This window comes from Pelophylax lessonae (genome assembly GCF_965119305.1).
Source record: "Pelophylax lessonae genome assembly, chromosome: 10".
Taxonomy (NCBI): Eukaryota; Metazoa; Chordata; class Amphibia; order Anura; family Ranidae; genus Pelophylax; species Pelophylax lessonae.
The window spans coordinates 43,957,584-43,985,154 of record NC_138777.1 but is presented as its reverse complement, the minus strand read 5'-3'; the positions used below and the strand labels follow the sequence as shown (position 1 = coordinate 43,985,154).

The 27,571-nt window shown below is 44.4% G+C and overlaps 1 protein-coding gene across 5 annotated transcripts in view; it reads right to left on the bottom strand.

Moving 5' to 3' along the window:
* The window catches only part of DGKZ (diacylglycerol kinase zeta), a 382,126-nt gene that overhangs the window by 113,316 nt on the left and 241,239 nt on the right, over positions 1-27,571 (bottom strand). For all 5 annotated transcript variants that reach the window (XM_082269996.1, XM_082269998.1, XM_082269997.1 and 2 more), the window contains one exon: positions 19,777-19,872. In XM_082269996.1, coding sequence (XP_082126122.1) covers positions 19,777-19,872 — 96 coding nt within the window. The remainder of the gene's footprint in view (positions 1-19,776; positions 19,873-27,571) is intronic.

The following is a 27,571-nucleotide window of genomic DNA, read 5'->3' as shown; positions in this document are numbered from 1 at the left end:
AGTTACCACTATTGCTTAAAAGAACTTCATCCTGTGGAGGTATTTCAGGTCGTAATCCATTCATGCGAACTGCTACATCATAGAGGGCCTTTTTCCCAGTAGCAGTCTGTTCACTGTTCAACAAAAGTCAGCTCATTGGGTCGACATAAATAGCCGATAACAAGATTTCATTTTCCAGCAAAAGACTCTCTTTTCATCATTGAAGATGCAATGCCCTCAGCTATTAACCCTCCATTTTTGTTCAGGCGATATAACAGGCTCTTCCATTCCAAGAGGAATTTACCCGGGGTTAGGTCGTCACATTGCAACCTCTTGGTGACAGTGAAGGGGTGAGAAAGAAGGTTCTCCAGCTCTCTTGTTCGGTCCACTGGCTTTCAGTTAATGCAAGATTTTCATTGTCTATTTCTTCTATGAAGTCTTTAAGTTCATGCAAACGCTTCACCATTAAATAAGTGCTTCCCCAGCGAGTTGTTTGATCCAAAATGGCTCCTTTTCCTGCACGTCTTTTCAAAATTACATCTGTTTTCGGGGCCCTGGCTGCAACAGTTACTTGCCGTAATTTTCCAATTAGTGTACCTGCATGGTGATCTTTTAATCCATCTCTTATGGAAAGTTGCAGTGTATGAACAGCACATCGCATATGATGAATAGTAGCAAGCGTCAATGCTTCTTCAACAAAGTTGTCTAAAAAAATGTCAGCATTCTCTTCAGTTTCTAAACTTTCTCCAATACTTGCAGAGCTGTCTTCCTCTAACTCTAATATCCGTTTGTCTTCATCTGCATTCATCTTCTCAATTGTGCTCAACATGTTAGAAGCGTTATCTGTCACAACACATAAAATCTGTTCCTTTGTAATTTCAAAATCTTCTAGAACACCCTCCACTAACTTCTGAAGGTAATCACTGGTGTGATGTGCCTGAGTGTCCTTTAATCCGAGGGTCCGTGTTACTGTTTTGTTATTTTCATCCACAAATCTAACATTAATACCAAAATAATTGACTCTGTGACGTGTGCATGCATCCATTTTAAGGAAGACAAAATGTCCTTTCAGTACTTTCTGTAGTTCTTCCTTTTTACATTTGGCCTCCTCAATTATAAGATTCCTTATACTAAGTCATTAATTATAACTTTTTGTGAATTGGGACATTTAAACTTGCTTTTTTTTAAAATTCCAATCTAAATTTAGTAGGAGTCAGAGTCGGTGCAGTTTGCCGACTCCGACTCCAGGTACCCAAAATTTCCTCCGACTCCACAGCCCTGGATGTGAGCACCATCCAGACACACTCAAGGAACAAATATTTAGAGTGCTGTACCAACAGGTATGTTTGGCACTGTGAATGAGAAGGAGGAGTAATGGGGCACAGGGTAAAGTGGGGATATTGCAGTTTGTTAAAGGATAAACCATAAGCAAAATAACTTTTTAAATAAACATTGTCCCTTAAAGTGATTGCAAAACCTCATTTTTTTTTTTAATTAAAATAAAAAACATGTTATACATACCTGCTCTGTGCAATGGTTTTGCACAGCCCTGATCCTCCAGTTTTGAGGTTCCCCAATGGCCCTCCAGGCCCCTCCTCTTCTCTGTGTGCCCCCATAGCAAACCACTTGCTATAGGGGCACACCATCAGGCTCGCTCCCGAGTCGCCCTGCCTGTGTCCATAGACACACACAGTGCCACCTCCCACTCCATCCTCACAGCATTTGATTGCCTGAGTCCCTGTGAGAAGAAGGGAGGGATGAAAAGAGTGCCGCCATTGCACAGCACTGGATCGCTGACAGGTCCAGGTAAGTGGTGGGGGGGGGGGGGGGGTTAGTGGGGTGTTTTTTACGTTAACAATGGGAATGCATTACGGTAAAAAACACCCAGCCTTTAGAATCACTTTAACAGAACCTCAAATATGAATAGTGAAGTCAGTGAAACTAGACAGCAGATGGCAGCATCCAATCAGACTGAGCACAGACAATGGTTAGAAGACGCAATCTGGGATTTCAGACTGAGAACAGACAATGGTTATAGATGCAAACTGGGATTTCAGACTGAGAACAGAAAATGGTTAGAAGACGCAAACTGGCATTTCAGACTGAGAACAGACAATGGTTATAGATGCAAACTGGGATTTCAGACTGAGAACAGACAATGGTTAGAAGACGCAAACTGGGATTTACAGGACATTTCCAGGGATTACAAACACTTCGCCTTCAGATAGAGATCAAATATATTTTCTTCTGTACAGGGACTGCAAGAAGCATAAACTAGGTCACTTTTAGGTATTTACACTGCTTACAGTAAAAAAAACAACCAAACTATATGAATACAGTAGAGGAGGGTAAAAACCGTTGTGAGATCTTTTTGCCATCTTTATATAATTAGGGAGATTTCTCTTTACTTCCTGTCCTGTAGACTCAAAGGATTTCTTTTCAATGTGAAAGAAATGACTTCTTAGACAGTTGTCACTGGAACAAGTGTCCCCATTGGAAGATTTCCCCTCTATTCCTGTTCTGCTGGCAACTCAAAATTTTGGGTTTACCCTCACTTTAATTCCTGGTACCATTGGTCTGCAAGACAATTAGACTGAGAGAATCAGAGGGTGAAGCTCCCTAACAGTGACAAAGACAGCAATAAAAACCTGACAGGGTTTCCAACACCTCTTCACCATAAACAAATCTTAAAGCTTTGCCTTTAGTTATTTATTTGTCTTTATTTGTATATTTTAAGGGACAAAAATTAGTAGAACACATTCCTAAAACCCAGCGCTGCTCCCTAAGGCGGGGTTCACAGCAGGGGATTTGGTGCGTCCCTGTTCACCATTTCAGATGCAAATCGGGTCAGAATTTCTGCCTGAATTGCCACCTGATTCGGAACCAAGGACGCACAGGATCCTTTTCCAATGTGAAACGTGGCCGCCCCAGAGCTGTGTGAACCGGCTCCATTGAGAGCCGGTCACACTCTCCTGTTATGCGAATTGGATGCGGGGAAACCCACATCCACTTTGCATATGTGTGAACCCGGCCTAAAATTAGACAGGAGCTGCAATATACAGAAACGGAAGTAGAAAATGAACCACAGGGCTCACTAAAAATGTTGCTATAAAAAGAAGAATTACAGAATTACTTCTGTTAAAAGTTTTTCCAAATTAGGTCTCATAATGCAAATAATGCTTAGGTCCGCGTGCTTCACATCCCAGCAATTTTGTTTGCCTGGGAGTTACAGATGCAAAATCCATCGCAGCTGTCAGCAGCCTGAAATACACATTGGCTGGATGTTTAGGGCTATGTGCATTCAAGGTTGTATGCCCAGAACTCAGGAATTCTGCGTTTTGGGGCATACTCCCCTGAAAGCATACGTCCATCAATGCAAGTACTATTTGGTACAGCTTCCAGCCTTTACATATTTCAGCCGGTCATAGATTTGCACAGGCTGCCAGCAGCGGGGCTGGTTGCTTCCTGAAAATGTTGGGCTGTGAGGCACACATGTCTAAGCACTAGAGTGCATGATGCCCAAGCAATATGTAAACAGATCTATCAATAAAAGGCACATATTGGCATGGGCATCACATCCTGGCATTTTGGGGGGCTCAGGAGGCACAGGTGCATCATCCAGAAAAGAGTGAAACCCTGCAGGATTTTTAATGCTGTACATTAGGGATAGACCGATTATCGACAAGGCTGATATTCACTTTCCCCGATATATCGGTATCGGCCCCGAAACTGGCTGATATTGCCAATATTTTTGTGACATCTTTCTGCCTTCTTAGGCCACCTCCCTCGCCTTGGACAGCATCATCGAGAGTTGGGACTAGTCTCGCGGGAGTGTATCACAGCCATATACCCACTCACAGCAGCCTGTTTCCAGCCAGCCACCCACATCCATAGGCCCTGTACCAGCCAGCCACAGGCACTGTACCTGCGAGCCAGCCAGCCAGCCAGCCACCCACAGGCCCTGTACCAGCCAGCCACAGGCACTGTACCAGCCAGCCACAGGCACCCACAGGCCCTGTACCAGCCAGACACCCACAGCCCCTGTGCCAGCCAGCCACCTACCACATGGTGCCAGACAGCCAGCCACCCACCACAGGGTGCCAGAAAGCCAGCCACTCACAGACAGGGTGCCAGACAGCCAGCCACCCACAGGCCATGTAGCAGCCAGCCCCAGGCACTGTACCAGCCAGCCAACCCCAGGCCCTGTACCAGCCAGCCGACCACAGCCCCTGTGCCAGCCACCCACCTACCACAGGGTGCCAGCCAGCCAGCCATCCATCACAGGGTGCCAGCCAGCCACCCACCACAGGGTGCCAGACAGCCAGCCACCCACCACAATGTGCCAGCCAGCCTACCACCCACCACAGGGTGCCAGCCAGCCAGCCATCCACCACAGGGAGCCAGCCAGCCATCCACCACAGGGAGCCAGCCAGCCACCCACCACAGGGAGCCAGCCAGCCACCCACCACAGGGAGCCAGCCAGCCACCCACCACAGGGTGCCAGCCAGCCACCCACCACAGGGTGCCAGCCAGCCACCCACCACAGGGTGCCAGCAAGCCAGCCACCACAGGGTGCAAGCCAGCCACCCACCACAGGGTGCAAGCCAGCCAGCCACCCACCACAGGGTGCCAGCAAGCCAGCGACCACAGGGTGCAAGCCAGCCAGCCATCCAACACAGGGTGCCAGCCAGCCATCCACCACAGGGTGCAAGCAAGCCAGCCATTAAGCATTAAACAAAAATTAACATGTTCAATACCAGATTTGTGTCAAAAATTGTCTTTATTTTTCAAAACTTTAAATGTACAAAATATCGGGCCATATCGACCGATACCGATATGTTGTGACCAAAATATCGTTATCTGCCCTGAAAAAACCTTATCGGTCTATCCCTACTGTACATGTCGCTCCTGGAAACATTTACACTCTCTATTTGTCCTGGTGTCCATTGTCACAGACAGGAGATGATGGAAAATCCTAATTGGTATAGTTTTTTAACAGAACAGAGGTGGGGAAAATCTTCCAAAGGGCACACCTGTTCCAGTGAGATATTTCTACTCACTTCTTGTTCTGTCTCTGGGATTGGAAATTAAGGTAAATGTCTCTAATGGGATAAAAAAATAAATAAAAATAAACTGTTTTATTACTTTTACATCTTGTGGGCTAAATTAATAAAAAAAAAAAAAAAATGATTATAGTCTATGCACAAAAGCACATAGATTAAAAATCCGGCACTCAATACAACAGCTCATTTATATATATATATATATATATATATATATATATATATATATATATATAGTCCATGAATCATATCAAATCCAGGTGTCAGCTTTGGGCAAAGGAAAACTTCAGAAATGAATGAAATCCTGCAGCTCCTCCATACAGTGTAATACAGCTGGTAATATGTAAGAGAAACAAAGTAGCAGGATGCAAGGATTAAAACCTGTAACAGATTTATTGGTTTACAAAAGTATCACTTACAGGGAAGTAAACTGTGATGGGTTCACCATGAAGGGAGGCAATGTGTCAGCATGGCCTAGATGGAACATGAGAGTTCAGTGAGATCGGTAAGCCCAGAACAGAGAGCAGGACCCGCAAGGGTTGCTAACCGTAAGTAAATTTACGGACAATTTGTAAAAAATCAGTCTGTAAATTTTAAAGGCTGATAATTTGTCATGCTGAGTTGACTTTTTAACCACTTAAGCCCCGGAAGATTTTACCCCCTTCCTGACCAGGGGGTTTTTTGCGATTTTTTACTGCGTGACTTTAATGGACAATTGCGCGGTCGTGCGACGCTGTACCTAAACGAATTTGACGTCCTTTTTTTTCCACAAACAGAGCTTTCTTTTGGTGGTATTTGATCACCTGTGCGACTTTTACTTTTTGCGCTATAAACAAAAAAAGAGCGTAAATTTTGCAAAAATAACAATATTTTTCACATTTTTTTTTATATGAAATTCCCCCAAAAAAATGTAAAAATCAAAATTTTTTTAAATTTTTGGCCAATTTGTTTTCTGCTACATATGTTTGGTAAAAAAAAAAAAAATCGCAAAAAGCATATTTTGATTGGTTTGCGCAAAAGTTATTGCGTTTACTAAGGGAAAGATTTCTGTCATTTTTGGTGTTTTTTTTTTTAACGCGTAATGGCGGCGATCTGCGTTTTTTTTTTTGCGGTACTGCGACATTGCGGTGGACAGATCGGACCCTTGACTGACATTTTTGTCACTTTTGGGGTTACCAGTGACATTACTGCAGTAATCAGTGCTATACATATGCACTGTTACTGCAAAATGACACTGGCAGGGAAGGGGTTAACTTTATTTGGGAAGGAGGAGTTAAGTGTGTCCCTAGGGGCATGCTTTTTACTGTGATTGGCTGTGGGTACTAGTGTAGGAACAGTGATCAACGGTCCTACATAGTAGAACCGTATGATCACTGTTTCTACACAGGGGAGAATGACAGGCGGCTTGTTTACATCAGCCACCTGACTTTCTCCCTCTGCACCGACGATCGGCGAGTGACCGGCGGACATCGGGTCCGCCGGTCACACGCACTGACTTCCCTGTGAACGAGCCGCGGTGGGCGCGCGCTCGCCCGCTATTGGCTCACAAGGAAGTGACAGGCAAGTGACGTACCGGTACGTCACTTTGCCTGGCCGGGGCTGACCGCCGCAGTATATAGTCGTGCGGCGGTCGGCAACCGGTTAAGTGTAAACCAGGCAAAATACTTGCTATGGGTATTGTCAGTGTTTTATATTGTGTTTATACTGTTTAAAAATCAGGTGTCTTAGCTTTTAATAGAAGTAATTTTCAGGTTATCAGTAAAAAATTTGCTTGGTCAGTAAATTTACATGTTTTGTCAGTAAAAAATGGTGCGGGAGGTTGGCAAAACTGGGACCTGCCAAATGAATGTAGGTCTTCGGTGGCTCTTGATGCACAGCCACACTGGTAAACTCAGCCCAAAATGAGATGGGCAGCAACATGTTTCGAGGGCACCACCCCCTTTATCAAGCCTTGAAGCTCCACCCCTTTTATCAAGCCTTGGAGCTTGGGTAGAGCCCTCAAAACATGTTGCCCCATCTCCTCTCGCACCTTGGGCTGAGTGTATCTGTGTAGATGTGCATTGAAAGAAGCCGTAGACACAGTCAATAGAACATTCATTTGGTAGGTCCTGCGCTCTGTCCTGGCCTTACTGATCTCTCATGTTCCATCTGGCCATGCTGACACGTTGCCTCCCTGCACAGGGAACCCATCACAGTTTACTTCACTTTTGTTTACCAATAAATATGCTACTTTGTTTCTTGTACATGTGAAGCACATGGGCCTAAACGCTAGTATGCTCAATTGCCTAAGCAATATGTACTGTAAGTCCCCTACATAGAAACCTTTGAGTTGAGAACTTTCAGAGATGCAAACGTGTTTTCACAGTTTTTTTTTCATACAACCGACCCAGCGGGCTGAACGAAAAAACTGACAGATCGCCGTACCAACACAAGCAATGTTGGTGCAGCGTTCTCCCCAGCTGTGCTATTGTGTTCTGACAGGGGGACTCCCCACGCAAGAACACCCTGATCAGCACTCGCAGCCTTTGTCTGCAAGCACTGATCTTTGTTGGACTTATGAACAAGTTGGACTTAGAAACAAGTTCCTGCAACGGAACTAGTTTGTAAGTAGGGGACTTACTGTAATCACATCTTTAAATAAAGGCGCATTTTTAAATTTATCCCACAGAATGTAATAGTTATTAAGGCAGTTTTTCGTTGTTTTATTTTGTTATTTTTTAATGCCTGTGTCCCGCTAGGGAGATTTCCCTTCATTTCCTGTCCCAGAAACACAACAGGAAGTGAGCAGAAACCTATCACAGGAAGAGGTATACACTTTGAACGATGTTCCCCACCGCCTCTGTTCTGGTTAAAAACTTTAACATTTTGGATTTTTCATCACCTCTTCTTACCAGTGATAACAGACACCAGCACAGCAATAAAAAGCCTGCATAGGGTTTTACTCTTTTCTACTCTATTTTAAAACAGAAAAAAATAACTTTTGCCTAAAGATCAACTTTTAACTTTTTTCTCTTTACTGTAATAATGGTAATCCCACATCAGCTATGTGAGCCACACCAAATGGTCTTGGAGACTGATAGATAGTGATCATGTGACCAGGTCTGGTATTCAATGATAATTAGTGGAAAGGCATTTTTTACCTTCAAGATCTCCTTGTCTATGGACACCCAAGCGCTTTTATGTTTGATAAACAGTATATTCCCATTCTCCCAACATACAATGTTTTTCAAATCCAGTGAAGTCTCCGTACACTGTCCTATACCGAGGTTATACTGCACTGTACAGTAATGAGATAACATATCTGAAAGTTGCTGCTTGCAGGATGAATGCACTCCAAACTCCACAACCTGTTTATAATAACTAGATACTACTGCTGTCATCACACTAAATGTCTCCTTATCCCAGAGTGCCAACATGTGCAGATCCTCATCATCCAACACTGGAAAACCTCTGCTAAAAATTTCCGTTCTGATCCAACAAAAGGTCAATGACACATAAACAATCACTTGCCACTAAAAGAAGAAACCTATCTAACCAAGTTCTGGAGAATTTGACTTGCACTTTAGGATCTACAAATCAGCCTGTAACCCTTTGGTCACCATCCATGGAGACACATGGTCCTTATGTGGCTTTGCTGTGGCACATAGCAGCAACTCAGCGTCCGGTATCTATCTAAACTCCTCTAGCATTTTTTTTGCACATCAGTTCATTAAAAAGGATATCGGGGAACTGGAGAAAGTGCAGAGAAGGGCAGCCAAACTGATAAGAGGCATGGAGGAGCTCAGCTATGGGGAAAGATTAGAGGAACTGAATTTATTCCCTCTTGAGAAGACGAGATTAATGAGGGATGCATACATTAGGTTCAGGTCATTACAGCAGGGCAAGGGGGCACTCTTTATGTATGGAGGAAGTGAGATGTAACCTCTATGTATAGAAAGGCTTCTTCACAGTAAGAGCTGTAAAAATGTGGAAGGCACTCTCTCAAGAAGTTCTGGCAAAGTCAGTAGATTGTTTTAAAAAAAAAAGGCATGGATTCTTTTTTCTAAATGTACAAAATATAACTGGTTATTAACATTTAAAGGTTATAGCACCAGAGATTGTTGATCAATTGAATATCTGATTGCCTCCTGTGGAATCAGGAGGAAATCAGATATTTTGTAGGGTTTTTTTTTTTTTTTACTTTTTCTAGATCCACTGTGGCTATAGGATTTTGTATATGGAAGTTTTTAATTTATTTATTCAATTGTTTTATTTTTTCTATTGGTCTGGTGTCTAAATAATAAGCTTTGTAGCAAATAATGGGATTTTTGACTTACCGTAAAATCCATTTCTCTGATGTTCATTGAGGGACACAGCTCCTGATCTTCATAACCATTGGGTTATACTGCCCCCTACAGGAGTGGGGCACTAGGTAGAAAAAGAATCTGGCTACGCCTATGGGCAGTCCCAGTCCCCATTGGTGTAACAATGCTAGCACCGGGGGTAACACTTTTGTGAAGACCCGAGGAGCAGAGGCGAAACCAAAGGGTAAGGCCACAAACTGATAATGCTCCTCTCCCTCGGCAAAGCGGAGGAAGCGCTGGTGACCAACACATATTGGAATGTGAAGGTAAGCGTCCTTGATGTCGATAGAGGCAAGAAATTCCCCTCATGCAGGTGTGACACTACCGTGCGGATGAACTCCATCCTGAACTTCTGCACCCGCACAAAGCAATTCAGCACCTTGAGGTCCAGGACTGGACGCATCTTGCCTTCCTTCCTTGGAACTGTAAACAGGTTTGAGTAAAAACCCTGAAAGTGTTCCCAAGTCAGAACTGGGACAATCCCCCCTTGAAGCAACAGGTCTTGTACTGCCCCAAACAGACCCTGTAAATGGTCCGGGGACAGGCGCAAAGGGTAGGAAAGAACCTTGCCGGGGGACAAGAGTGAAGCGCTATCTTCTAGCCCGACCGAATGACTTTGTGGACCCACTTGTCTTCTACCATTGTGCCTTTTTAGAAGTCTGGTCCGCAGACCACCATTTGAGCCAAAAGACCAGCCAGCCCAGCAAAGGCAGGAGGGAGCTATTCTCCCTCCAGGTCACGGCATAAAAGCTTAGCCCACAGTCAGAGTTTGCGACACCAGGACAATGGTGAATACCTGCCTCAGTGTGGAACCAGCCAGGGTGTACATATTTCGGGCCACAGCCTCCACCTTCCTCTCAGCCGGAGCCTTAAAGACCGGGGACTCTTCAACCGGAATCATGGTTGCCTTGTTCAATCTGGAAGCCACAGGGTCCACCACCGGTGGAACAATCCACTTCTTAATAAGGGACTCCTCATAGGGGCAACACCTAGTAAATTTCTTAGGGACCCCAAGGGGATGCTTTGGTCATCTCCACTCTTTAGCAACAATTCTGTCAGCTCTGGATGGCTTGTGAGTTCCAAAGGGAACCTGCGCCTCCGGAAAAAAATTGCCAGGACCAGAGATCCCAGCAAGGAACTAGGTCCTTACTCCTGACTAGGCAGAAAACAACCAAGTACCTATTGCAGAGAGAGGGAGTATATCCCCTGGGACTGCTCATAGGCATAGCCAGATTATTTTTCTGCCTAGCGTCCTACTCCTGTAGGGGGCAGTATAACCCAATGGTTATGAAGATCAGGAGCTGTGTCCGTCAATGAATGAAAGAGGAAAAATATTTAAAAGAGCATCTGAAGCCATTAATAAAGTAGGAAAGGGTTAGAAACTCAGTTAAGTATTTTTGCTGTTTGTGCTGCCGCTGGGAATCTACTCTCTCTCTCTGTTTATCTTTATCTTTGTCTTGCCAGGACAAGAAGTAATGGGAAATTCAAAGTTTTGAGCTGTCACTGGAACAAAACATATTTGTTCTGGTGACAACTGTCTAAAAGAGGATTTCCATGACCTTAGGAGAGACTTCCTCTCATTTTACGTTGTAAGGAAAAAAGTGAAGTGAAGGGAAAAGGGTAACAGACAGAAAAAAAGAACCTGACAGGGGCGATACCGTTTCCCACTTCATCCAAACATGGAACAAAAAGTTTTAGCTTTTAGAAATACTTGAAGTAATTCATCCTCAAAAATCCCAATAATGACCCTGAAGTTGAGGGTAAAGAATAGGTCAACCAAAAATGTCATATTCCTGATATGTGCCTGCAGGACCATGTTCTTGTATGGAAAAGGTATCCTGTTCTCTTTGTATTGAAACCTGGGGAGAAATCCCTGGTGCCCTCTGCTTTCCTATTAAAAACTGACCACAGAGAGCACAGCGTGGTCAGTTTTCTGGCTGTACTGGGAACTCCGCCTGCTCTCCTCTAATTCAGATAAATGATCATACTTGTGCTGAACCCCCCCCCCCCCCCCCCAAAAAAGGTATTTAATGTCTTTTTATATGTATACATACATTTTTTTGCCTATAGTTTCTATTTTAAACTGAATGGGTTGTTTCGCAAAGTGAGGGTTCACATATACTTTAAAGGGATTGTAACAGGCAGAAGATTTTTTTTTATCTTAATGCATTCTATGCATTAAGATTAAAAAACCTTCTGTGTGCAGCAGCCTCCCTCAGCCGCCCTAATACTTACCTGAGCCCACTTTTAGCCAGCGATGTTGCAAGAGTTTCTCAGCTGCCCGGGACTCCCCTCCTCATTGGCTGAGACAGCAGCACAATTGGCTCCTGCTGCTGTCAATGAAAAATGGATTTTTGTAAGAACTTACCGTAAAATCCTTTTCTCTTAAGCTCATTGACAGACGTAGTCTTCTTGATTCTCAAGAGCTGGGTTATGTTGTCTCCGCAGGAGTAGGACTAGGCAGAATGACAAAAACGTTCTGGCTCCACCCTAGGGGGCAGTCCCTGAGGGTATATCCTCCCTCTCTCTGCTACAGGGAATCAGTTCTGTTTAAAGCAGTACAGAGAAATTAACCCAACCCAACTCAATGATAGAGGGGCGGGTACTACGTCTGTCAATGAGCTTAAGAGAAAAGGATTTTACGGTAAGTTCTTACAAAAATCCATTTTTCTCTATCGCTCATTGACAGACGTAGTCTTCTTGATTCTCAAGAGCTGGGACATCCAGAAGCAGTGCCACAAATGAGGGGTGGGATTGACAAAATCAAATCCAATCTAGTAGGCCCAACCGGTGCCAAACTAGAAGTTTTAAAGGCTCATTATAAACAAAGAATGAGACTAAAGAAAAATTTTCCAACGGAAAAAAACCCTCGAGGTAGACCACTGGTCTCCTCAAATTGCGGCCTGCAAAACCTTGCGGCCAAATGAGGCATCAGACGATGCCATTACATCAATTTTATAATGTTTGGAGAAGGTATGCACCGACGACCAGGTAGCCGCCTTGCACACCTGGACCACTGACGCCTGATGGCGAAAGGCCCATGACGCACTAAGTGCCCGAGTGGAGTGCGCCTTAACAGGGAACGGGGGCTCCCGACCCTTAATAGAATAAGCCTGCACTATCGTCTGTCTGATCCATCTGGAAATGGTCGCGGCAGATGCAGGCAACCCCTTTTTGGGTCCATCTGGGATCACAAAAAGTGAATCCGTCTTGCGAAACGAGTCTGTCGTTTTCAAGTATACCCTGATCGCCCGGACCACATCCAAGGAGTGCAAAGCAAATTCCCGAGGATGACTGGGCTTAGGACACAGGGAAGGTAATACAATTTCTTCATTCAGATGAAATTCTGAAACTACTTTTGGTAGGAAGGATGGATTCGGACGAAGAACCACCTTATCTCTATGAACCACCAGATATGGTGAACGACAAGATAATGCGGCCAGTTCTGACACCCTGCGTGCAGAAGTAATAGCCACCAAGAAGGCCACCTTCTGGGACAACGTGGGTAGAGGAATCTCCCTAATATCTTCAAAGGGAGGTTTCTGAAGAACCGACAACACTAAATTAAGATCCCAGGGGGGTAACGGCGCGCGCACTGGCGGAGCCAGATGTCGCACCCCCTGGATGAAATTCCGCACCAAGGAATGAGTAGCCAAAGGCTTCTGAAAGAAGATGGCTAATGCTGAGACCTGACCCTTGATAGTACTCAAGGCCAGTTTCTGCTCAACCCCTTGTTGCAGAAAAGCCAATATTCGACTAATCGAATAAGACCGAGGACGGAACCCCAAAGGTTCACACCATGCAATGTAGGACTTCCATGTGCGATGATAAATCTTTCTGGAAGTCGCTTTCCTTGCTTCAACTAGAGTAGGAATAACTGAAGCTGACAAACCTTTGTCTTTCAGCACCTGGGTCTCAATAGCCAGGCCGTTAAAGCCAGCGATCGTAAAGCAGGATGGAAGATCGGTCCCTGAGACAGTAGATCCTCTCTGAGAGGAAGTCTCCACGGGACGTCCGCCACCAGTCTGACCATGTCGGCGTACCAAGCTCGACGAGGCCAGTCCGGAGCTACCAGGATTACTGGGATTCCTTCCTCCTCTACCCTGCGAAGAAGTCTTGGCAGTAACGCGAGAGGAGGGAAGGCATATATTAGCTGGTATTGCCCCCACGGGGCGATCAGTGCGTCTGCGGTTTCTGCTAGAGGATCGCGGGAGCGAGCCACGAATCTCTGAACTTTCCTGTTGAATCGTGATGCCAACAGATCCACATCCGGGGTGCCCCACCGTAGGCACAACTGGTGGAAAACGTCTGGATGGAGGGACCATTCCCCCTGATCCAGGGTCTGACGGCTGAGATAATCTGCCTGCCAATTCTCCACCCCCGGAATGAACACCGCAGAGATTGCTGGAACAAATCGTTCCGCCCAGCGAAGAATGCAAGCCACTTCTTTGGCCGCTCGGACACTCTTGGTGCCCCCCTGGTGATTGACATAAGCCACGGCCGTGGCATTGTCCGACTGGATCCGAACCGGGCTGCCCTGGAGCTGCTCGGTCCAGTGAATCAGACAAAGTCTGATCGCTCTCAGTTCCAATACATTTATCGGTAATCTGGATTCTTCCGGGGACCAAAGTCCCTGGACAGATAATTGACCGAGAATTCCTCCCCATCCGGATAGACTGGCATCCGTGGTCACTATCGTCCAATATATTGGCAGAAATGACTTTCCCTGGCTGAGCATTGGAGACCGAAGCCACCAAACCAGAGACTCTCTGGTCTGTTTGCTCAATCGTATCTGATTGTCCAGGGATTCCGGATTCCGATTCCATCTGAGGAGAATCTCTTGCTGAAGAATTCGGGTATGGGACTGGGCAAATGGGACTGCTTCGAATGAAGCCACCATCAACCCCAGAACCCTCATGCAAGTCCGAAGGGAAGACCAGCTGTTGGACAGTAACAACTGGACTGCTGATTGAATCTTTCGAAGTTTCCCTACCGGAAGAAACACTCTTGTCCTGACTGTGTCTAGAATTAGACCCAGATATTCGAGCCTCTGGGTGGGAACCAGAAAGGACTTTTGCTGGTTCACCAGCCACCCGAATTCCTGTAAAGAAATCATAGTAATTTCTATGTTTTGTAGCAAGGTCTGAGGAGACTCTGCATGAAGCAGAAGATCGTCTAGGTAACCTAGAATCGATATACCTTTCTGGCGCAGAAGTGCCAACATTGGGGCCAACACTTTTGTGAAGACCCGCGGAGCCGTGGCGAGACCGAAAGGTAACGCCACAAACTGATAGTGGTTCTCCTCTACGGAAAAGCGTAGAAAACGCTGATGTCCTGCGAAAATGGGAATGTGAAGATAGGCGTCCTTGATGTCTATGGACGCTAGGACATCCCCTGGATGCAGGAAGGCTGCTACCGTGCGAATGGACTCCATTCTGAATCTTCTTATGTTGACGAAAGAATTGAGTGCTCTTAAGTCCAGAATTGGACGCACTTTGCCCTCTTTCCTGGGTATTGTAAACAGGTTTGAATAAAACCCTTGAAACCGTTCTGTCCAAGGAACGTGGACTACCACTCCTTGTTGTAGTAGATCTGTGACTGCTCTCCGCAGATCTTCTAGACGATCCGGAGATAGTCGGATATTGGAAGGGAAGAATCGCGCCGGTGGGAGAGATCGAAACTCGATCTTGTACCCTGACTTTATGACTTCGCAAACCCATTTGTCCGGGATTCTGGAAAGCCATGGATCCGGGAACCGGCGAAGACGTCCCCCCACCCCAGTTATGGGTGGGGGCGCACCTTCAGGCTTTGGATGGTTTATCTTCAGGTCTGGAGGGGGCGGGCTTTTGCTTGCCCGACCAACGACCCCTGATGCCTCCTGCAGGAGGCTTGGAGGACTTAGTTTTTTCACCCGCTGGACGAAAAAACCTCTTGTGAGCAGAAAAAGAAGGCCCTCGTCTTTGACGAGTTCCTCTACCTTTAAAATTTTGCGGTAAAAAGGTGCTTTTTCCGCCGGTGAGATCCTTAATGATCTCATCTAAGTTGGCTCCAAATAGACGTTCTCCTGAAAAGGGGATATTAGCCAATGCTTTCTTGGAACCTTGGTCGGCTATCCAACCTTTTAGCCACAGTGTGCGCCTGAGAACCACTGCTGAGACTGATGCTCGCGCCATTAATGGAGTGGCGTCTAACGCCGCATCACATACAAACTGTAACCCCTGTATCATTTGTTCCAACAAATCTGATACCGCCTGAGGGACTTCTTCTAAGTCCCGGCGTAACCACTTGGTCCATTCAGTTACAGCCTGCGAAACCAGACCAATAGCAATTATTGGCCTGAAAGCTGATCCAATCAATGAAAACATGGTGCGAGACATAGCTTCTATCTTGCGATCCACTGGATCTTTAAAAGACGGAGCGTCTTCCAAAGGAATAACCGTGGCTTTATTCAATCTAGCAATTGGTGAATCCACCACAGGTGGTTCTGTCCATTTCTTAATAAGGGTTTCCTCAAACGGATAACGCCTGTCAATGCGTTTGGAAATATTAAAAGTGCGTTTTGGCAGACGCCATTCTTCATCGATTGGATTGCCAAAACATTTGGGCAATGGAAAAACCTTTGCCACTTTGATGCGCTTTTTAGTCCCAAAAGGGATCTCAGTTTCAGCTATTTCCGATGGAATACCCTGTAACCTTAAAGTCTCTTGAACAGATACAATGAGTGCGTTTACCAACGCTTCCTCTCGGGCTATGGCTGATGCCGAAACATCCTCCTCACTGTCTGAAGAGACAGGACCCGAGACACCAATACCAGATGAAGTACCTGCAACTGCAGAAATAGGCTCAGAGTCTGAATCCGAGGTTTCAGATAATAAGGGGTTAGGCGGGGGTCGCTTTCTTGCGCCCTGTCCCTGACAAGCCACTTCCACCCGGGACACAAAAGTTTCCATAATGGCTGACAAAGATTCAATTGTCAATGGGGTGCTGGAGGATCCCGCAGACCCCTCGAGGGGATCCGGAGGAGATACATGAGTGGCAGGGTCCATGTTAATACAGAACACTTTTGCCAGCAATAACCAAAAAACTTCTTTTTTTTTTTTTTTTTTGTGTCTCCCCCTAGCGCAATAGCGCCCCTCAGAGTACCTGCTTCTCGATCCCAGAGAGAGAGAGAGGGACCCCCAAGGCTCACCAACCGATGCAGAGCAGTATCCAACAAACTGCAGCCAGCGTCTGTCTTACACAGACTGGAAGGAGCTGTTTGCTTTTTCCCGGGCAGAAGGCGTGGCTCCGCCCCCTGTGTACGCCTTCCGGCGTTCCCAGCCCTCCACGAGGACGCTGGGCTCACAAAACATGGCCGCCCCCATAGAAGAGACATAAGACTCCAAAAACATGGCGGCCGGCGTGACCTGAGGACATACATGCATTCGGTCTACGGCAAAATGGCGGCGGACCGCCGATATCGTCTTCCCAGCACATCCACCTGCACTCTGCTGAGAGGTGACATATGGATCTACAGAGATACACTGCACATAAGGTAGTATTATACCTCCTATGTTTGCTGTAATGTTACAGTCTGCTGGGTAGAGTGCTAGCTCTTGTACCAAGTCCACTTCCCACAAACACTGCTGTATTACAAGGGGGACTTGTAAGTGTCAGATATATACTGACCATATATGGAGGGGCCCATAATATATACTGCCTCATAAATGAGGAAAAAAGGGAACGTTTTACTCACCATACCGAACCGACAGGCACCCTCTCTTCATAATACCCTCTCCACCGAGGTGGGGGTTTGTGGACGCCTCGACTCTCTGGTCCTGGCGTCCAAGCGAGCTTTTAACTCGCAAAGTCAGTCCCTTAACTGGGACTCCGTCGCGGCCGACTCAGCGCACTGGTCTGCACGCGCTTTTTAGGCAGAGACCGGGGTGACCACTGGATCTCACATCCAGCCCGTCGCCCGGCCCCGCATACTTACTTGAATATGTCGCGGCCGACCAAGCGCAATGCCTGGTCTGCACGCGCTCGTAGGCCGGCTGGGGTGACCACAAGTGTCGCCCAGTCCGGCATCTTTGCTTGAAGATCTCACAGGAAAAAAACACTGGAGAAAAACTACCTAAAAAATGTCTTTTTCTTAAAGAAAAAAAGTCTTGCCAGGACCAAAAGATCCCAGCAAGGAACTTAGGTCCTTACTCCTGACTAGACAGAAAAAAACTGATTCCCTGTAGCAGAGAGAGGGAGGATATACCCTCAGGGACTGCCCCCTAGGGTGGAGCCAGAACGTTTTTGTCATTCTGCCTAGTCCTACTCCTGCGGAGACAACATAACCCAGCTCTTGAGAATCAAGAAGACTACGTCTGTCAATGAGCGATAGAGAAAGTCAGTCAGCCAATCAGGAGAGGGGGGGGGGGCAGGTCGTGGCTCCCTGTCTGAATGGGCACAGGGAGCTGTGACTCAGCTCGGGTGCCCCCACAGCAAGCTGCTTGCTGTGGGGGCACTCAACAGGAAGGAGGGGCCAGAAGCACAGAAGGGGGACCCCAGAAGAGGGGGATCTGGGCTGCTGTGTGCAAAACCACTGCAACAGAGCAGGTAAGTATAACATGTTTGTTATTTAAAAAAACAAAACAAAAAAAAAAACGACAATTTACAATCACTTTAACGCACAAGTTCGACCTTTTTATAAGTTGTCTTTCTTAGTTCCCCTTTGTCAACATGCTAATGGAATTTAAGAACACCTTCCCATATACACTCCAAATGCTATTTTAGTCCACGTAAAGTCATCACTGGATCTCTGTGCTTCCTTGTGCAATTCAGGCAGATCATGGCTGATGGGAAGAAGGTCACGGTGTGCAGTGAAATCAGAGTAAGGCCCCTTTCACATAGGGCGGATTCCACTCTGTTCCGTTCAGAAAGGGATCAGTTCACAGATCCCCTGCAGATCAAAGCAGGTGGATTCCACACTCGTGTTCGCTCAGTTATTGCAGAGCGATACGGACAGAGCCTGCTCTGTTCAATAGGCGCCCAGGAGAAAACGGACTCTGCTGTCCATTTACACTCGACTATTTCCGATCCACCTAAATGCAGGAGGATTACTTTATAGCGGAGGGCCCGGACCATTCTCAGGGGTAGATATTTCCTTTAACTTTGTCCCCTTTAGTGTGTGTGTATTTTCTTTTTTCTAATCCTCTTATCTTTATCTTATCTTTACTCTATATAACTAAATCCAATTTCCATACCTACTTCTTCCATACCTGTTTTATGTACTCGTGACATTGATCTAATTCACACTCTGATCTCTTGGTTTACCAAATATCATATTACTATATTCATGTTGATGGTTTCTCCTGTGTGGCAGTTGCTCTACGATCTAGATTAAGCTGAGGCCCGTAAAATAGGGCCTCTCATGCAATTCGGGGCTCGGTGTGCTGCCCTGCACCCTTTGACACAGCTTGTACCCGGTAGGGGTGTTGGGGCAGCGCGCATAAGTTTCGAGGATACCATACCTTGCATTTATTATTTGATTAATAAAAACACAGGATAGATTACTGTACGTTCCCTATAACTGTCTGACATGTACCTTAAGCCAACCAGATTGCGCTGACAGTCGTTTATCTACCATCTATGTACCCTTTTTCTCTCCATGTATTGTTCATGATTTTGTTTTGAAATCTAATAAAAACCGATTGAACATAAATGCAGGAGGATTGATCCCCTTTTTTTTTTTTTTTTTTTTTTAGCAGACAAGATTAGACCCAGAGGTAAGCGGGAGTAAACGAGCACAAGTCTGTTTACACCTACCTGTCCATAGGATAGCGCGGACCTTCTTATCAGGTCCGCCTGAAAAACTGACAGGTCACCTAATGAAATCGTCCATGTGAAAGGGGCCTAAGCAGTTTCAATACAAGAGACGAGCCCGTACAACTGTGCAAGACTGAAGGGAAGGCTGGAGTTCAACCTTAAAAGCAAAGTCCACCTTTCTGATCACGGTTCATGCTAAACCCATATTTAGGCATTTCTATTCCTTACGGTCAGCTGCAGATGCACCAGTACTAAGGGGAAGCAAGTTACTTTCTAGAAAGTGAGGTTTTTAACTAAAGGAAGGAAATGTGAAAAAAGGATCAGTGTTTCTGATGCATTTCTTTTGTTTTTAATATTCTACAGAACCTTTTTATTTTAACCCCTTGTTTATCCATGTATGTTTTTAAATGTTCTGGTAGTCAAGTAGTTAAAGCAAGTTCACAGCAACTGCTGCTGGACCCATGAGCTTGGTATTTTTTTTTTCAGCCAACTCTCAGCTGTCATGTAAAAGTGATCCGGGTGGCTGTAGAGCTTCCCAATCACCTTTACAGTACACTGAATCATTTCATGTTTATGGGAATGACACATTAAACTACCTGTATCTTAGCTGTGCAGTTTTGCTCTCCCACATAACAAAAATCTCCGGACACATTGGTTTCGAACCAGAGGTGGTCACCGTACAAAGCCGACTCCTAGAAAAGAAGAGTATAAATTACCAGCAGATAGTATAAACCTATGCCATAAAGTAACATGTCCTCCAAACAAAATGATTGTGCACTAGTTACTAATACGCAACAATTTAACCTCTGCGCCACAATAAAAATACAGTATATATTCCCCACATTGCATGTGTAAGTTACTATTGTCACCTTAACAGTAAAGCATAATAGCGAGTGTACCCGCTCCAACCAATATAAATAATCTGGTACAGTGGCGCTATAATATCCAAAACCCAATACCAAAAAAAACTTTTTAGGAACAATTTTAATAAAAAAATATAAAAAAATGAATAAAAAAAAAAAATCCAATCCAGCTTCAAAAAACACCCAGTGTCCGTTCATGATCCGCTAAAAAAGTGTCCAAATTATATAATCTTCATATATAAATTTATGCATATTCTTGATTGCAAGATTGCAAGTGAACCTTCACAAAATACTGCATGCTTAGTGACACCAGCTCCTCGTAGGACACTCACTCACCGGGTATAATTGCCTCTAACTTTCACAACTGGCATAATACGCTTTACCTCCCCGCCAGAACACTCTGGTCAGCGCTCTGAGTCATTGGCTGATCAGAAGCCGATTGGCTGCTGGTTTTTCAGCAAGCTCATCCAACAGAAGCCGGCGAAATCTGGATCCTGTCAGAACCAGCTGCCATACACATGGGCCGAATTTCGGCTGGTTTCTATTGAACTGGCCGATGTTGTCCGACATTTGGCCCGTGTGTACTAGGCATTAGTCTATTAGAAAACAGTAACAAAGAGAGAAGTCTATCAGCATCAAGAAAAATAAAATCAAGGAAACTGCTTTGAATGTAACACTGGAATAAAAGTCTTGGCTAGGCTGACCCTTTCCAAACATTTGTCCATATTCAATAAAGAGTTTATATTCTTTAAGGATTAGTTCCGCTTTGCAATAAAATTGCCCATGCGCTCCAGAATCCCCAGAACATTAGCAAAAAAAACCACTGCTCTGGTTTTGAAGAAGTTGCTTTTCAGCGTCATGACAGTGGTTTGACGAAGGAGCGTTACTGCGCAAGCTCCGAAACGCGTCACCGCCCCTGTGACGTCACTACGTTCCTGCGGTTCACAAGCGAGGCGTGCCTTCCACCGCGACCCCAGCTCGGGACCTTCCTCCTAGTGCTCCATGCTTCTCCTCTCCATCCCCCTACACTGCTGGACGGTTTCAGGGAAAGGGAGCTAATAGGGAGTCCATGGAATGAACCCCCGTGATGTCCCTACATGCCTGCTCTTCACGAATGATCATTTAAGTGTTCTTTATTTATGAGTCATTAAATGGTTTTACACTGCACATAGAGGCGCGTTCCTATTTCCTTTTCATGCTTTTTTTAAAAATTGTTTTTATTTTCGTTCTTCAAAAGGTAGTACAAAACAGAGCCTATCAGGCATACCCAGGCTCGTACACAAAACAGGAACCAACCCCCCCCCCAACAAAAAAAAAAGAAGGAAAAAACAACTAAAATACCATAACTAAAAAGAAAACAACCTATTCGTCGAGGCTTCCACCCATATGTCCCATACTTTATGTAATTTTTTGTCACAGCCGCAAGATAGATATGTGGCCTTGACCAAATTCTTCCAAAAATGAATTGATGGTGCCATGGGAGATTTCCATCGGAGAACAATGGCCTTGCGTGCATAGTAAAGTAGCAACCCCATGAGGGTTCTGACTACTCAGCCAGGGGCCAAGGAGTCAACAAGTCCTAACAGACATACCTCCACTGTTATTTGGACGATAGTGACAGAATGCATGCACTGACCTTTAGACCAGAATTTTTTTAAGCGGAGGACAGGACCAGAACACATGAGTAAAGTCTGCTGATGGGGAAGCACACCTCCAACAGGAAATCTGGTATGGAAGGGTATATTTTATGTAGACGCATTGGTGTGAAATAGACCCTATGCAAGATTTTACATTGAATTAATCTGTCCCTGGAGGAGACCAGATAAGAGAAGGAGCACCCCCACATATCCTCCCAATCTTCTGCCTTTAATGAAGGAAAGTCTCCCAACCACTTGGCTGGCCTTGAGAGACTCCATCCCCACATGTAAGTTAGGGGATACATTTTTTTTAGATATTAAAGGCTTGACCATAGACTCGCCCCTGAGCTGATTCTTCAGAGTCAAAGTATAGAAAGTCACCTGGGAGCTCTGAAACTGGGAATTAAAAGCATGCCTGATCTGTAAAAATCTGAACAGGTACGAGATGGGCAAACCATATTATTTTGTTTTTAACTCATCAAATGTCTGCATCCAGCCTCCAGTACATATCTGGTCTATATATTTAATACCTTTGGATGGCCATACACTAGGATCAGGTACCAACATGAACTCTGGCAGTTTCTGATAAAACCAGAATAAGGATAATGTGGTAAGATATGGTCGGGAGGTATAGGGCATAAGGAATTAGCTGCGGACCATGCTTTTAGAACAGTTTTCATAGCCTTTGTCAGGGGGAAAGGTGCACAGGGCCCTCCATAAAGCAGATTCTTTAGCACCTCATAAGAACCCAAACAAGCTGCCTCTAGAACCACTGCTGCATTGGACTCGTCTGAGATTAGCCAGTTATGTGCATGGGACAGTAAGGCGGGCAAGAAGTATTTATAAAGGTCAGGGCAAGTCAGACCACCCTCACCCCATGGTCTTTGTAATACTGTTAACTTAAATCTGGGTTGACATGAGCCCCAAATAAAGGAGAGCAAAACAGTATTTATCAGGTGAAAAACCTTTTTGGGTATCCACACTGGGGAGTGCCTAAGGACATAAAGAAATGCGGGCAAGAGCTTCATTTTAAACAAGTTAACCCACCCAATTAGGGAAAGGCAGAGATGTGCCCAGGCTTTAAGCCTAGCCTTCATAGTTTGTATCAAAAGGTCTAGGTTCAATGAGTGATAATCAGACGCAACTGGGGAGCTGTAGATGCCAAGATACAGTAATCCCCCGCTCCATCGCGGTTCAATTTTTGCGGTCCCGGTAATTTGCGTTTTTTTTTGTAATGTTATTTTACTATATAAATCATTAAAAATGAAATGGTAAATAGAAAGTAATAACCGCGCTAATGGTGCAGGAGAACAGCAGCAACTTCAAGTGTGACCACACCCCAAGCAATATTTCTATAAAAAGTCGCGCTAACTTGAGTAATGGAAAATAAAGTCCATAAAGTCCATATAAATCAGGAACACAGTGTCCAAACAAGCTCCCTATGGGTATACGCTTACCAGAGCTGGTAAATCAAAAGGCAGGTTCTCAGAAGCAAATCTCGTCCCTTTGATAGTAGACTGGAACCAATATCTCGCGTAGACTCAATAAATTGGAGGAAAGATAAAAACGCAATAGCGTAAAACCCAACAAAAACGGATGAACAAATACACCAGAGTGAGTGACTAACAACTGGATGAATAGTGTGAACTCCACCAGTGTATGAAAAAAGAAAGAATGCTCTAAAAGGGACACCTATAGGTACCCCTTACCAAAGGTAGCTGAAAAACATGCAGTCATATATTGTGTGCAATCCTGTGACAGCCGGTGTCGCCTCTTACCACAGTGTAGAGATATGTTTGCCAATGTTAATGGAAAATCCTAAATAAGTGTCTTCTATGTAGATAACCACCACCAATATCACTCGCCTCTTACCAGATAAAAAATCAGATTGAGCCAAATAAAGCAAGAGAGTCAAGTATGACAGGACGCCAGCCTTCACCAATAGGATTTGCCTCTTACCCTAAGGAGATGGTAAATGAGCCTATGGGAATGATGAGCTTCACGGAACCTGCAGTGGACTCCAGGGCGAGTGACTCCAATATAGCCAGGGTAATCACCACCAAATGAAAGAAAAGACCTCCATAGTGTAAAACCATACGATGTATTTAAAGAGAAAAGAATAAAACTTACAGAAAACGAGGAAATGGGGAGCATGTATATCAAGGCCGCCGGCCGGACGGTCTCCGCTCGTCCGCACTTCCTGGTCGCGATCGGATGTGTTTTCCATGGCTCTTGCTATGTCTCTTAGTATCTTTTATGTGTTTAAATGAGTTTCTATTGTTTTAAAAGTGTGTTTAAAGACCTTAAAATGCTTCTACACGTACAGTGACAGTAAAATAAACATGCCTACAATGCATTTTAATAGGGTTTTTCAATTTCGCGGAATTTCACTTTTCGCGGCTGGGTCCGGAACGTAACCCCCGCAATGGAGGGGGGTTTACTGTATTTAATTTTGTTAGTACATTATAAAGGGAGATTAGGCTCCCTTAGGGATCTTGCCTCAGTGTCAATTGGTAATATTTAGGATTTATCCCAGATGACTTTTAAGTCCCGAGCAAACCAGAGAGGATGTTTAAGGTTTCTTTAAGAGAGGGACCAGCATCCTTTAAAAAGAGGATAAGGCCATCCGCGTACAAGGCTAGCTTTTCCTCTATGGAGCCAACTCTGATGCCCTTAACTTCATCAGCCTGTCTGAGGGCCATGGCAAGCAGCGCAATCACCAGCGCAAAGAGAGCTGGTGACAATGGCCAACCTTTTCTCGTACCCCTTCCAATTCTGAAGGGAGACGAGAGAGCACCATCCAGTTTAATCCGAGCTGTCGGGCAATTATATAAGATGTCAATCCATCTGCGGAATTCAACTAAAAAACCCATGATTTCCAGAACTGAGGACATGTATGACCAAGCCAATTAATCGAATGCCTTTTCAATGTCTAGCGCCAATAACACCCTAGTAGAGGTCTTAGATCAAGGTAATTGTATATGTGTAAATACTCTCCCCAGATTTTTGTCTGTCGACTTCCCTGGCATAAATCCAGTTTAGTCAATGTTAATCAGAAATGGGAGGATCGTCTGTAACCTGGCTGCTAACATTTCTGCTAGTTTCCTGTAGTTTTCTGAAGGTAGCCTGTAGTTGGTGGTGCCCGCCAAGCCCCTCCCACAGCTCTTCTCAAGTTATAACCAGCACAATGATGATGTCACATCCACATTTACAAAGAAATATTTGAGTTTTCAAGGGCATCTGGTGCACCCAAAGTGGATTTATATCCTTTGTAGCTACAGTATTCAGAAATATTTTTAAATTAAAAAACGTGTGCCTGGGGGTTCTGCTTTAAGTATCAGAACTCTTTACTAAACAAAGTCCACAGTTTAAAAAGTAGTGAAGGATCAAATGAGTACTCATCTATAGAATAGGAAGAATACCAAAAGATGACTTATGGCACACCACAGCTCCTTGAGATGTAAGCTTCAACTCTAATGTGAGTTCTAGAAAGGTCCTAGTGGAATTACACCCCATGATTTTTTTAAAAAGCTGCATTTCAATCAAGAACATGATTTTTGTTAAAGTGTATGTATAGCGAACGCTCTTTCTCCAAGTTTGGCATAGGAAAAGGGTTAGTACCTCTGTCACATTTTTATTACCATCTGTGTACCAGCTGAGAAGGTTCCCTCCTCCCTGCTTGTCATTATGGCCATTGTCAAAGAGACAAAAAGTGAGGGAAAGATTCAAAATTTCAGAGTGACTTTAAAGTGTCACTAAACCCACATCATAAAAGGCTATTAATAAATGATGTATTGCATGCTGTTCATACTCACTCAACCACTATGAGATTCGTTTTCTGTATTCTGCAAAAAACACTGGTTGACCTGGCTGTTCTCATTTCTACCTTCTGTCCAAGTCACAAATTCAGCTAGGGATTTTGCAGAGCAGTGTTGGCAACTCTGCACATGCTCAGTTTTCAGTGAGTTTCTTTGCTAAGAATTTCCTCCTTATCACATCTGAGCAGCCCATGTGACTATAGAGTCACACATGTGGTCGTATACACGGTAATAAATAACAGCCCACTCACTCCCTTCTCCTTCACGCCCACTAACCAGCTAAACACAATTGGGGCGGAATATCACATGTAAATTGATGGAGGCTTCACCTCCCTATTGTTCTAAGACACAGGCTAGTGGGGCCTCACAGCCTGGGACTGGCAGAAATCTGCCCCAAACCTTGTTATTGGCAAAAATAATAAAGATTTGATTTTAAATATATATTTGTATGACAATTTAAAACCGTTTATTGATATTATTTGTTTTACTGTGCATACTGTGCATTCCAAAAGCGTTTTTTTTTTTTTTTTTTTATTATGAAAATAATGGCAGCAGAGGACTAGAAGCTCCCTCTGCTTAGGTTTCCCTGCAGACAGGCTGGGAAAGATCTGGGTCATGTGACAGCTGTACACTGATTAGCAAAAAGGCAATATAATGCAGTTTATCTTTTATTAAAATAATTACAGTGCCATCATCCATGTACAGAAATAGAAGGGACAATGTCAATTAGACAGTCTGTGTTTAGTATCACTTTAAGGCAAATCTGATGGAGGAGTAGGTTACCATCACTTGCTGTAAAAAGGCTTTACTTATACCTATGTAAGTGTGACGGCATGTCAGCGATGTCAGCATTTCCGTGCGGCATAATTGAAATTAATGTTTGGCCCTATGCCCAAAAAACATGCAAAAGAAGTGACTGTCCCTTTTAATTGTGCTGCACTCAAATGCATGGTAAGATGCATGGGGTGCCATTAAAGGATAAAAGCCACATTTAGAGAATTTTACACCCATATTTAGTGTGTAACATGCTCCAGCCACTGATTACTGGTGCAATGTTCTGCAGGTTCCTGCGGGGAAAAAATTGTAAATGCACTTTTTTTTCTGTAAAATATGTGCATTTATTATTTTTTCCAAAAAGGTGAATTTAGCCTTCAAGAATAAAACTGCACCACCGCATGTCTGCAAAAGGGCTGCTCATTTCTAAACGTTGTGGAAAAGTGTGCAATTTTGCACGCCTTCCGGCAACGCACGTGTGAACATAGCCAAACAGCTTTCAATTAAACAAAAAAAGCCGCTCCAGACGAATGAGTCTCTAGTCAATCCCCACACACACTAGTCAGGTGCTAGCCCAGCTCGCATGCTGTATATCATAAGGAAATAATTCTGGACGGCTGCACTTCCAAAAATCCTTTTATTGAAGCTTCATATGACAAGTGGTATACAGATATAGCTGGGGACAAAGAGGTAGACCCGTTTCGCGCAAACGTTAGCGCTTAGTCCGGAATTCCATCCGGAAATATCTCCTTTTGATAGCCAAACAGCCGCAGCAGTTGAACAATTGCAGAACTTTTCAGAGAACTCTAGACTACTTGAGTCCAAGAGATACCGGTATACAAGAAGCCAATGTCTCATTTCACTTGCCAGAAACAACATGACTGAAATAGCCGTACTGCATGGAATTGAGGTAAAGATAGAAAGAATAACGTATTTTTTTGTGTATTTTGAGCTTTTATTGCAGCATTTCTCAAAGTAATTGAGTAATATTGTGGTTTCCCCATTATTAGAAGCTTCCTCTTCCTTTTTTATGGTTTCTTTAAAAAGTAGATATTTATACACTAAAGCAGCCGTTCTAAAACTTTTTCCAGCGGAGGAACCTTTGAAATGTTTTTCAGATCTCGGGGAACTCCTGCTAAAAATAATTATACTTATAGTTCAGGGTACATCAGCATGATCACCAAATTGTAGAACATTTTAAATGTAATAATAAATAGGCACGCTTTGCATATTCGACTCCCTGGGTAGATCATTTTTAGGTCTGTGAAACAAGACATTTAGTAAAAAGTTTTGAAACTG